The sequence below is a fragment of the Microtus ochrogaster genome, unplaced genomic scaffold (genome assembly GCF_000317375.1).
Source record: "Microtus ochrogaster isolate Prairie Vole_2 unplaced genomic scaffold, MicOch1.0 UNK3, whole genome shotgun sequence".
Taxonomy (NCBI): domain Eukaryota; kingdom Metazoa; phylum Chordata; class Mammalia; order Rodentia; family Cricetidae; genus Microtus; species Microtus ochrogaster.
In genome coordinates this window covers 2,810,257-2,823,277 of record NW_004949101.1, presented here as the reverse complement: position 1 = coordinate 2,823,277, position 13,021 = coordinate 2,810,257, and the positions used below count along the sequence as shown (strand labels likewise).

The following is a 13,021-nucleotide window of genomic DNA, read 5'->3' as shown; positions in this document are numbered from 1 at the left end:
TCCAGAAGGATATAATATTACCTAAGTAAACAGGAAGTGCATTATAACCAACTTCCAAAACTTTAGAATTGACAGAGACATCTTGCTGCCTGGACAGTCACCCTAAGTTTTTCTGTATCGTTGGAGCATCCCATCTTCAGCCCACAGGCTCATAGTATCCAGCAGACTTTTTCATGAAGCAGGAAATTTCAAAAACAGGTCTATTTTTATTGGCAGTTTGTCAGTCACTTTCTTCTGTGTCCTGCAGAATGTCTAGCAGACTCTTATAAAGCAGGAACCCCAAAGGATCATCTCACCTTTAGGCAACTTCAGAAGTCCTTTTTCTGTGAGTTCTGCATGTCTTGTTCATATAGCTTAACATCAAGCAGTCCAGGCAAGAGCAGTTTCTTGCCCAATGATTAATAAATGCCATAAATAGCCTCTTCACTGCCCATCTTCCTCTTAAAGTAGATTGGTGTTGCCAGGAGCAGATGTGTCTCATGTCATGAAAAGTCTAAAGTTCTTAAAACATTTTAAATGCCATATTCTGTAGTCTTTGAAAGGTTTGAAGAATGCCTATCTAACTGAAATATATCACTATAAATCTAGAAAACCTACCTAACATGACTACAAGCTAGACTATTATAGATGATTATCTATTAACCTATATTTCTTATTTATACATTACATTTTTAAATGAGCTGCACAAACACAATAACTTAATCAAGAGCAGAAATACACATATGCAGTATAACAAAATTGACCTTAAATTTGTATCAATAGACCAATATACATACCAATGCAAAGTATCCATCTCTATAGCATACCCCCTTTAAATGTAAACAAACACTTATAAACAATATTTGGGAAATTGGGCATAGTTCTCTCCAAACTGCTTCTTGGTTTTTGTTGGGCAAAGTAATTTGGGGTGTTCATGGAGACCTTTTGTGGGGTCTTGTTGCATCAAACCATATTAGTTTGGAAGGATTCCACAGGGCCTCATCCTCTGTGGAAACAAAGGAAGACCCTCTTTTCCAAAGCAACATATCCTTAGACCCATATTTTAAAATCAAGATACCTTTAAAGTATATATGTTGGCTTATCCTAGCAGTCCCAGAATCAAATGTCTCTCTGCAGTGAAAAAATTAAAAAAAAACACAATAGTATACATAATCCAGACTCTCTGTGTATATTCCATCTTTACATTGCTTTTTTCTTTATTCCTTTAATCTATGATTGTCTGTCTCTTTAAAGACTGTTTTATTTATTTATTTTTATTTTTTTATTTTTTTGGTTTTTCGAGACAGGGTTTCTCTGTGGCTTTCTTTTCCAACTCTCTATACTCTTTTTCTTCTCTCTCCTAAGCCTACATACATTTATCCAACACTGTGACCCATTTAGAGGTCTTTTCCATCTGAATTTGTCTTTATTGTATATATGTAATCCTTTTCTGACCAGGACTGCTTCTTAAGACCTAAGCAGTAGCATTGCTAGGACAAATACCACCCTGCCTGCTTGCTCTGCTCAGTCCAGCATTCCTGCAGTCCATTCACTGCCTCTGAGACTGCTGGGTGGGAGCCATGCTCATCACCTCAACTTTGATAACCAAACAGCCCAAGCTGCCACCAAGTAACTTGCAGCGAGCTGCTAACAAACCCCATTTAAATGCTTGGCCTTCTGAAAAGGCCAGAGTTTGCGCTGGCAGCATGGCCCAGAAAAGCCGCTATTCCAAAACCACACAGCTGTTTTTCTGCTACTGCTGAATCAGGAAGACCTCTCTTAAAGGAGCTGCAGCACGCTGTCAACAAGCAAATCCCATATGGGGAAAAATGTGGCTAAACTTTGTTTCTTAGTGTCTAGAATTCCTTTCTAAGTCCACTCAGGTTTTATGTGGATTTAGCTAGCACACATTGGAGTGCCAATTTGTTGTAGGGGGCCGCTAGTTTGTTCCTGGCTGCTCAGCCCCGAAATAATCACACAGAAACCATGTTATTTGCAATACTGTTTGGCTAATAGCTTAAGTGTATTTCTGGCTAACTCATATCTTAAATTAACCCATCTCTATCAATCTGTGCATCACCACGAGGCTGTGGCTTACCGGGTAAAGCTCCAGTATTTGTCTCCAGTGGGGCTACATGGCTTCTCCCTGATCCCACCTTCTTTCTCCCAGCATTCAATTTGGTTTTCCCCACCCAGCTCTACTTTGCCCTATCAGGCCAAGCCAGTTTCTTTATTCATTAGCCAGTCATAGTCACAGCATGCAGAGGGTAGCTGAGGCTAGAGATACGGCTTAGTGATAGAGTACTTGCCTGCCATTGGTGAGGCCCCAGGTTTAAAAGCTCATTCCCTAGCAAGAGAGAGCTGGGGTGGAGAGGTAGAGGGGAAGGGGAGGGGAAAGAGAGGAGCAAAAACTCAGGGTGCACCGGAGCATAGGAAAGTACTAGATGTGAACCTGGGAGCATGCTTGTAAGCGCCATTCCTCTGTGGTTTCTCCTCCAAGTTCCTGCCTTGAGTTCCTGCCCTGACTTCCCTTAGTGATCGCCTATGACCTGGAAGTGTAAGATGAGCTAAGTTGCTTTTGGTCCTGGTGTTTATCACAGCAATAGAAAGTGAGCTGGTGACTAAAGATACTCAGGTTCTGTGTAACTCAGCCTTGGGACCTGGGCTCGGGGTTTGGAAGAACCCTGCATAAGAGTGCCAATAAAACTGACTCTAAATGCAGCTTTGCCACTTGTGCACAGGTGATCAGCCCATCTCAGTTTTCCCAGGACCTTCCTGGCTTTTAGCATGGAGTCTCATGTCTCAAGTGACACCTTAGTCCCCAGCAGAGGACAGTTGACCACTGTAACTGTCTATAACTGTGCTGGTGTACATCAACACAGTGGTATTGCTACCTTGGAGAAGGTGGAGGAGGTATGTGATAGAACGGTGTTCTGCTCACTGTGCCAAAGAAGGCTATTGGATATTTACTGTGATAAATGTGGCACTTTTAGTGAAAACCTAATTTTAAATAACAACTTGACTGATGTCTTCATACACCCTGAACAAACACACCCACACTTTGAGCAACATCATTTTCACAACTCTAGCTGTAACCAGACCTCACGCAGCAGCTCCAGAACTCCAGGGGCCCCAGGAAGAAGAGGATGGCCTGCCTTCACCCCACTTTGGTTGTCTCTACTAATGTGTGTATTTTCATTCTTTTCACAGAGAAAAGGCAAACCTTGCTGTTACCCTCTGTAATGACAAGGAGGAGATCATGGCCCATGGCATCTTCTTGGACTACCCCAACTGGAATGTTGCCAAGCAGGACAACTGGGTATCCGTGTTCGAGGAGCTTGACAATGAAATCCCGTGCACAGTAAGAAAAACACACAGCGTGTTTATTGGAACAACCCGACTGGGAGGGAGGGCCTGGTGTCAGACCAGCATCATCTCAGTTTCTGGGTCGAGACATCCAACCCTCATGCATACCATAGCAACATCATAACATGTTAAAAACAAAACGATAAGATGCTAGAGCCAAGGGGGGTCCAGAGTACATAGGATGGGTACCTGATGGCCCCATCAGCCAACTGCCCCCAAGGCCTACCTTGTGCTTTTAAATTAACAAGATCTGGAAATAAAAAATTGGTGTTCCTACTATGTATATCTAGATACCCTACGTATGTCTGTGTGTCCTTTGTGAGGTCTGTGATATCCTAGGGAGGCCTCTGTCACCTAGCAGTTGCCCTAGAAATGACAACAGAGCTTAAAACTTAGACTGTGTAATGTTTAAAATGCCCTGGTGGAGGGTGGCGCCTTTGATGTCAGGTAGCTATTATGGATTTGACATTAGCTAGTCTGCATTGGAATGTGCTGCAAATATAAAACATATACTAGATTTGAAGTGCTAACTAGGGAAAACTGTGTAAAGTATGCCATTTTTTTTTTTTTTTTTTATTATTCCGGTAATAGTTGAAAGGCTGAAGCAGTAGGATTGCCTTGAGTTCAAGTTAGTTGGTGTTATGTAGTGAGTAATTGTCCAGCCAGGTCATTGTCACAAGACCTTGTCTCAAAGGCAATAAATAATTCACTATAACAATTTTTATATTATGTGTTAATTATAAAATGAACATATTAGGTTAAATAAAACACTTTAAATCTACATATTCGTCCTTACTCTTGTGTGTATGTGTGTGTACGACTATGCTGTGTATGTATATGCACATTCATATGTGTGACTGAGGGAGCACACATGCCATACATACATGTCTGTGGAGGTCAGGGCAATCTCAGGTGTCAGTCCTTACCTCCCACCTTAATTTGTGCCAGGGTCTCGTTTTGTTGTTTATCTGCGGCATCTGCCACGCCACCTGGGCCTCAAGCTCCCAGGAATTTGCCTTCCTCTATCTCTCACGTTCCTGTAGGAGGGCCAGGATTATAGGCAGGCGTGCTAAATGTCTGGCTTTTCTATGTGTGTTTTGGGGATTGAACTCAGATCCTCACACTTACAAGCACACAGCAAGCACCTTTGCCCGCTGAGCCATCTCCCCAGAGCCAGTTCTATTCTTTCTAAATGTATTTGCCAGAAAATGTGAAATTGCAATTTGATTTGCATTTGTAAGTCACATTATTTTTCTGCTGAGCTACACCGATTAAGCCTTAATTAGTCCTCAGTGTATTTTCTATCTCATTAGCATTTGGAACTGAAGGAATGGTTTTTGTCTTAAAGATGTTTAGGGAGTAAATCCTAAATTATCTAGATAAATCAAGCACGTAGTAAGCTATGTGCTCCGAGGCAGATGTTGAGGAAGTTAATGGGTTAAACCATTAATCTAGAGAAAGGGCCTAGAACCCTGTAGTCTGTTGTTATCTGGAGTTGAGAGTTTGTGCTATATGCTTTTTGAGAATTTCTAAGGTCACAGGTCAAACTCGTGATTTCTTTCTTGCCAATTCCTGCTGAGTGCTTCCGAGTCAGAGGTTAGCCAACAAAAGTGGAGACAGCACATGGCTATGTAGTTGGTAACCCGAAGTTTCCTAGAGAACTAAGATCAGCTTTCTCCATTTACCGGTTCCACGCTGTAAATTCAGCTGACTAACAATAGGAAGTGTTTTTTAAAAATGTACATGTATTGAATGTATGCAGGGCTTCTCCTTGTTATTATTCCTAGACAATATAGTAAGCAGCCCCTCAAGTCACGCTTACACTCTGTTAAGACATAATAACGTACATCAGAGACATGTGCCGATCGTATCACCATTTGATACAGGGACCAGAGTTGGGCGCTCATCAATTTTGGTATCTGCAGAGGTCCTGGAACCAACACCCCAAATACCGAGGGAGGAGCAGCTTTACTAAGAAATCAGGAAGCAGGAGGTTCCCACTTCCCCAGTGGAAATGCATGTACGATACTCACCTTTCGGTGTATTTCCATTATTTCTAGAACCTTCATGAATACAGGAACCGAGAGATGACCATAAAGGAGCACTAGTATTATTTAGGCCAGCTAATCATCCAAGAGTCAGAGAACAAAGCCCCTTTAAAACTCGGATTCCGAAAGCCACGTGAGACTCTTGCTTCTCTGCATTTTTAGCTCCCAGGTTTTCTGGATCGCAGGAATAATGAGTTGATTGGGACTCCGGGAATGTTGAACAAAAAAGCCTTTGGATTCCTAATGCAGCATCTGCCTTCCATCCTTCAATTTCATAAGAGAATCTCTCCCTCGTGTCCCATGAATAGAGCAGCAGCTGCTGGCTCAGGAGCCCCAGGGAAAGGGTGATTGTCTTTCACTTGGCATAGACACCCCCAAAGGCAAGACTATGGAGTCCGTAATCGATTTCACTCCCCTGCAGGCTCTTCCCTACCCACAATTCCTCCATGAGGGCAGGAGCAGGGGCTGGGCACTCTAAACTCACAATCTCCACTTCCTTAGCTAATTCCAAGCTAGTAAGACAGAGGGCTTAAACTGCTACGTGGGTGTCTTGTCACTTTGGTGTAAGCTGTGACCCACAAATCCTGGCCAGCTCTGCCCTTGGGACTGCTCTGAGCCCTGCTCTGTCTGGTCCAGTGTTTTATCCACATGTTCTTTCTCCTGCAGCCTCTGAATACACTGTTTATGCACTTCTTCGTGGCTGTGGACGAGTATTCCACTGGCTGCCTCAAAGAGATCATTCGGTGAGTGGGTGACTCGGCACAGACGGTGGTGATGAAAGATGCCTTATGGAGTATTTTTCAAATGAAACAAAGTTCTTTGGACCCTTTAATTTGCTTATAGTTTGTTGTAACATTAATCCTCTATTAATTTAATAGCAGCAGTATTTCCAAAAGGAAATAATCTAATTCTTAAAATCCATTCTCTCTCGAGCCCCTGTTTTTAACTGCTATCACTTGAGGCCAACAGGTAGTGTACTAATTTAAAGAACTGGATCGAGGTGGTCAGGAACGAGGGAAGACTTGCAGACTTATGTGTTTTCAGTGTAAGATTTCCTCGGTCTTTTCTTTAGAAGTTTACATCGACATGACAGCCCGCAGAAGCATCCTGAATAGCAGGGTGTGTGGAAAGATGATGAGCAGGGCCATTGAGCTGTGGCGATGCGTCTCTGACAGCCTGTACAGACCGCGGGGTGGGGGTGGGTGGCTCAGCTTTCAAGTCACTTTGTAATGTCACACCAGACCATCCAGATGCCAGGTCAGAGGTTAATGTCAGCAGAAATCTGGTGTGCTGCTTGGGCGTCATGCCCTTTATTCGCTCGACCTCCACCAGACAGACAGGAGGGGAGCTCTTTGGAATCGAAGGAAAAGTAGAGAGGAAGGAAATCGCCCAGGAGATGCTCTGGCCCTGACTAGCAGGGAACAACTGAGTCCGTGTGACTTTCCAGACACCTCATTTTCTCAGGGGCAGGCAATGTGGTTGCTTTGTTACTAACACCGTCCCATCCCATCTTTCTTCCCCAGGACTGTGTTCAAGGCAGTACCAGAACTATACTTCATATTCCTTATAGTGCCAACATATGTGAGCCTAGGTAAGGTCCTCAACAGCCCGGTGTCCCCAGAAACTGGCAAGGAACTGAAGCTGAAAGTAGCACTCTTGGGAATGGGAAAGAAGATTGGTCACTGGACTTTAAGCATATCATGTTGGTACTTGATTATAGCCAGTAAATTTCCAAGTGGAATGGGGACCCCATTTTTTTTTTCTGAAATCTTGAAGTTATCCCTTGATTAAAGGATACATTTCTTTCTGTGGTTTAGGTTCAACCCTGATAACTGTGTTTGACCTAGTGGGGAACATACCATGTTTGACCTATGATGAAGATTTTGCAGTGCACATATGTCACAGGCATGACCACTACCCTCAGCTGCATATTCGCAAAGCCAGGTACAGTTGGCATAGTGCCTGTGTGATGTAAACTTCATGGGATGGTCATCTTTATAAGAAACTCCCCCCATTTAGATATTCAAGGCAGGGTTTCTCTGTGTAGCCTTTGCTGTCCTGCAACTCTCTCTGTAGACCAGTCTAGCTTTGAACTCACAGAGATCTGCCTGCCTCTGCCTTCCAACGTTCTGGGATTAAAGGCATGTGGCCACCACTACCCAGTTATAAGAGACTTTTTAATCAGTCAGTTAGATTAAATTTTTGTGATACTCATAACATTCGTTTGGCGATTCCTAGCATCTCCCTAGATGGCGTAATTAGCAGGACTATCTGGTATTTCTCATTTGGTTCTGTGTAGCTGGGGACTTATGCATTTACTAGTAGGAGCTTCTAAAATAGCCCTTAATCCTGCAGCAAGTAAGAAAACTCTCAAATAAAACAAACTTGAAAATGAATCTGCCTATTTAGTGTTCCTCGTAAAACCCACCCGTGTTCTAACACTTAGGAATAAGGACGTTGCTCATTCTGAGAGGAGTTTTCCAATTGAAGTCTTCAGTGTCTTCATGACATCATCCAAGCATAGCCGTTTAAGGGTACAAATGTGGCGAGGTCTGTTTTCCAAGGTAGTCTATCCCATCTTTTGCTGTGTTTCCCCCCTGTAGTGTGACTTCCCCAGTCCTCTTGTTAGCTGTCGGGCTGTGTGTGTCCTCTGTGTGACACCAGGCAGTTGTGCACACTCTCACCAGCACAGCTTTGAGGAGGGGTGAACTAAGTCTTGGAAGCTTCTACCTGGCTCTCCTGGGATGTTTGCTCTGCAGGCAGTGAGCCGCACGCTGAGGTCCTCCACCCTGGGATGGCTGTGACAGAGAGGAGAGGCCTCCATGTTGGCGTGGGTGTCAGCTCCAGCCCAACTAAATGTGATAGTCAGCACCACACACAATGTGTGTGTGAGCCATTGTGGACAGTCAGTGGTAGGAAAGCGGGCACAGAGGCGGTCCCTTCAGGTGTAGGCAGGCAGGGAAATGAATCACAATGAGGTGAAAATGAACATTTAGGGGAGTCTGGTGCTGGGTGGCTTGTTGCCAGTATATTTAAACACAGCATAATTTGAGAGAAAAGTTTCTTGGTGGAAGGCAATCCCTGGCTTACAAGGAAGCATAATTATAGTGAAACTCAACTCAGGGCTTATCATTTCTTCCAAGAAGATGGGTTATGGAAATAGGCTGCTTGCATTAGCTTAAGAACCTAAGAAAGAATCTGGGCTGGTCTTGGTCATATAGTCAGCATAGAGATCATTTGGGCTATTAGCCACCTCTGGTATTGGTTGAGCGAGTTTGGGGGAGTGTAGTAATAGGAGCGGTGGGGCTGCGTCCCCAGCACCCCGGCTGCCTGGCTAGCTTATGCCCCGAAATAACAACACACAAATTGTATTCATTAGCTCTAGCCCTTACTGGCTAATTCTGATATCCTGATCAACCCATCTCTAATAATCTGTGAGCACCGGTCTTACCAGGAAGATTCTAGCCTACATCCATCCTGGGTCGGAGCTTCATCGCATGTGTCTGCCCGGGAGAGCGGAGCATGGCCTCTCTGAGGCATCTGCCCCCGAGAGGAGAGCTGTCGAGTCTCTGAGCTCACTTCCTCTTCCTCCCAGCATTCTATTCTGTTTACTCCTCCCACCTATGTTTTAACCTATCAGGGCAAGCAGCTTCTTTATTTAATTAACCAATGACCTTCCTCCATCAGGGGAGCCCCTGGTTACATAGATAATGTAAGGGTCATTTAGACTATTAGACATCTCTGGTCCTGGTTTTGGGAACTTGATAGGGCCTGGCCCAACAGAAAATTCAGATCACTGGGCTATTAATCACTTCCAGTTCCCAGCTTTCTGCAAAAACAGTTCATATGTCCTTCCCTTTCTGGTTGTTTAAAATTTCTGTTTTCCCTGAAGATCTATGGGCACAAGGACCTTTGTGTTCCCAACATGCCAGGCTAAGGGGACACCTTACTACACTATGCTGAGGCCCCAAGTGAGGATACTTAACGGCCTTGTTAGAGTTCCAGCCTAAGGTGAGGACAAGCTAGCCTGCTTTGAAATAGGAGTGCATTGGGAAGTCATTTCACAGTGATGATTGCTCCCCTGTGAAGCATAAATTGTACCCTCCTCGCCCATTTCCATATTTGATGAATTTACTTTAGAAAAGCATCAAATTTGGTTGTTATAAAGAGGCAAGAGCATGTAGCATTACAACATAGTTTTTAAGAGTGTGTAATGATGACATTCTAGATCTAGATTTTTGGTTCCGCCATTCACCAGATGAATAAATTTGCAAAACAGAATTGATGCTCTGGGGTCACATGTCTCTCTGTTAGCAGTGTAGTGTGTAGACACCAGCACAGAGCTCTTGGCAACAGTCTATGACCTAACTTAAGTCTGATGGTGTACTTCTGATTACATGTAACATGTAAAAGAATTGATGCTCTGGGGCCACATGTCTCTCTGTTAGCTGTGTAGTGTGTAGACAACAGCACAGAGCTCTTGGCAACAACCTATAACCTAAGTCTGACAGTGTACCTCTGATTACATGTAACAATCCAAGAAGCACTAAATATTATTTACGCAGGGGCTGGAGGCTTGCCTACTTTGTGCAGTTCAGTTTCCTGTGGTTAATTCTAGCACCATATATATCACAGAGGGGCTTGTCTGCAGTAAACAATAAGGATATTAGTTCATAAGAGGGAAGGACACAGAGAAATAAATACAATCTCACATCCCCACCCCCAAGAATAGCCCTCTGAGTGTTTACCCATTCCACTAGGGCACATACATATAGTAGATGCTACCCCATTCAACAGAGTGAGTTGCTTCCATAGCAACCAATCACAGAGAGTCATGCTGAATAAAAGAAGGCAGATGGAGAAAAAAAATATCTAGGGGTTACCTCAGTTTGATGAGGTCTACAACAGATAAAGCTACCGTGTAGAAATCAGGTGGGTGATGCTATGCTAAGAAGGGCAAGTGAGACTGGCAGGGACAAGAGGGGGTTCTGCAGCAGGAGGGAGGCAGTGCTGCTGAGTGCTAGGTGGCCTGAGCTCATCAAACTATCTTCTGAAGGTCATGGAAGGTCATGCGCTTTCTCACATGTTGCCATACCTCCATGAAGAAATAAAAACTTCAAAACTTCATGTAGACGGCCTCTTGAGCTTGGTCTGAGGGGATGAATTCAACCAGAGAGGCAGAGTGGGCAAAGCGGAAGCAGGAAGCCCCTGGAATAGTCATCACCAGGCAGATAGGTGGGTGTGGCTGCTCTTCCGTGTGTGTGTGTGTGTGTGTGTGTGTGTGTGTGTGTGTGTGTGGAGGGCAGTTCCCTGGACAGGATCATCCTTAGCTGTTCAAGAAGTTGCATTCTTTAAAGACATTTTATTGACAAGTTGGCAGTGTTGTTTTTTTTTATGGGAAATTTCCATAAACCTAATAGTTATGCCTTTATCTTAATTTTATTTTAAAATCTCTCAGTTTCTCCCTGCCATTTTTACTACCTATTTGAAGGATAGGTTCTCTTAGTAAATGAATCACATTTTCAGATTAGAAACAGGAATTAAAATTGTTTATAGCTAGATAGACACATGCAAGTACTGTTGACTCCATATAGCTGTTTTGCATCCAAGGATTCAATCAAAATACTTCTCCCACAAACACCAACAAAACACACTGATAGGCAGAGTGCTTGCTTGGTTTGTGTAAGACCCTGGATTCACGCTCTAGTTCTGCAAAGAACAACGAAATCACTAAAATATTTTGAGAAAAAAAATATACTTCTGAGCCTGGCATGTTGCTACATGCTTGTACTCCCAGCACTTGGAAAGCAATAGCAAAAGGACCGTAAGTCACAGGCCATCCTGGGCTACGTGGAGAGACCCTGCCTCAAAATACAAATATACTGGGGTGGGATGGGGTGGGGTGGGAGGACTGGAGAATTGGTTCAGTAGTTAAGACCACTTACTGCTCTTACAGAGGACCCAGGTTTAGTTCTCAGCACCTACATATGACAGCTCACAACTGTAACTCCAGTTCCAGGGGATCCGATACCTCCCTCTGGCCTCTGTGGGCACTGTATGCATTACACAGTATTGTGATCATATGCTCTGTTAATTATGCACCTAATATAGCAGCTCACTGTCTTTACAGTTAACATAGCTGGAGGCAAGAGACTCCCAAGGCCCCACTTTCCCCAGGGATCTACAGGCAGTTAATGGTTACCAAGGGAGGGAGTAACCACTAGTAGATTGTCCATGCTCCCTTATGGCTGCACTCTTGCTTATGCTCCTGTTAGCAACCCCAGTGAAAGTCAGGGGTCATCAATTAAAAATAAAAAGGAAAAGGTAGGAGGTGGGCTTAGTGGGGAAGAGGAGGACGATCAGCAGTAGTCGGAGGGGGACAAGGGAAGGGGATAGGACAAAGAGGCAAATAGGATTCAGGTGCACCATAGATGTGTCTGAGAACGTCACACCCACCCCATTGTTATCCGTAAGTTATGATAACAAAACCTTTCAAAAAAAGAACTTATTTTTATGTTCCAAGATGGCCTGGCTATTGTGTGACTAATTCATTTAGTTGTTAGTTGTTTATAGGAATGGTGACGGTGGTTAGTCTTGATTCTCACCCTTGATCATGTTGATCAGTACATAGGGGACTGTGTTTGTGAGGGAGTTTCCAGAAAGGGTTAACTAAGGTGAAGACATCCTGAATGTGGGCAGCACCATCCTGGAGTCTGAAGGCTCCACTGGAAAAAAGGGAAAAAAGGGGGAATCCAGAGAGCACACACATCATCCCTGTTTCCTGGTGGGCGTGTTCCTGGTGGGCGTGTTCCTGGTGGGCGTGTTCCTGGTGGGCGTGTTCCTGGTATCGCCTCATCACAGCCTCCCTACCAAGACACTGAAGCCTTTGCGCCTTTGACCTAGAATACAATTTTTCCACTGTAAATTGCTTTTCTCAGGTATTTGTCACAAGGACAAAAACACACTGACTATGACAGAAATTTAGCTGTTGTCAAGTTTTTCCAGAAAAGAGATACCATGGGAAACATATTAATATTCACATACTTAACACACATGTGGAGGCCAGAGGACAGCTTTGGTATCAGAGGAGGTTATCAGGCTTGGCAGCAAGCACACTGTTACCCACTGAGCCATCTTACTGTCCCCCAAACATTTTTAAAAATTTTAAATATACAGTTATTATGCCCATTTGTATCTTATAAATTATCAGTTTCCGGAAGAATAGTAAGAATACTTTCAACATAGACATTCTGCAAGACGTTGTTGCATTGGAAAAACTGCTTATCCATGCAGTACTGAAGCTGATATGCGCAGAAGCAGCCAATCAGAAAGCGATCCATTTCTTTCACTTTGTTAGCTTGCTCCCTGGTGCCCTGTCTGCTGTTCAGGATGTCCATAACAGGAGAAGAGACGGACAATGTGCTCAGTCGGCATCTGGCTCCAGGAAGCACTTACTGACTGTTCCAGTCGCTTTTCGGTCTCTGTGATTTAAAAACCCGACAAAGCAATCTGGGGAAAAGAGCTTATCCTGGCTCATAGTTTAAGACTCCAGCCAGGCGGTGGTGGTGCACGCTTTTAATCCCAGCACTCGGGAGGCAGAGGCAGGCGGATCTCTGTGAGTTCGAGAC

At 44.0% G+C, this 13,021-nt stretch overlaps 1 protein-coding gene across 1 annotated transcript in view; it reads left to right on the top strand.

Moving 5' to 3' along the window:
* Positions 1–13,021, top strand: part of Cfap61 (cilia and flagella associated protein 61) — a 265,147-nt gene that overhangs the window by 10,022 nt on the left and 242,104 nt on the right. The window contains exons 3-6 of the mRNA XM_026788484.1: positions 3,190–3,340; positions 6,060–6,136; positions 6,917–6,984; positions 7,211–7,337. Of these exons, the coding sequence (XP_026644285.1) occupies positions 3,190–3,340; positions 6,060–6,136; positions 6,917–6,984; positions 7,211–7,337 (423 nt within the window). The remainder of the gene's footprint in view (positions 1–3,189; positions 3,341–6,059; positions 6,137–6,916; positions 6,985–7,210; positions 7,338–13,021) is intronic.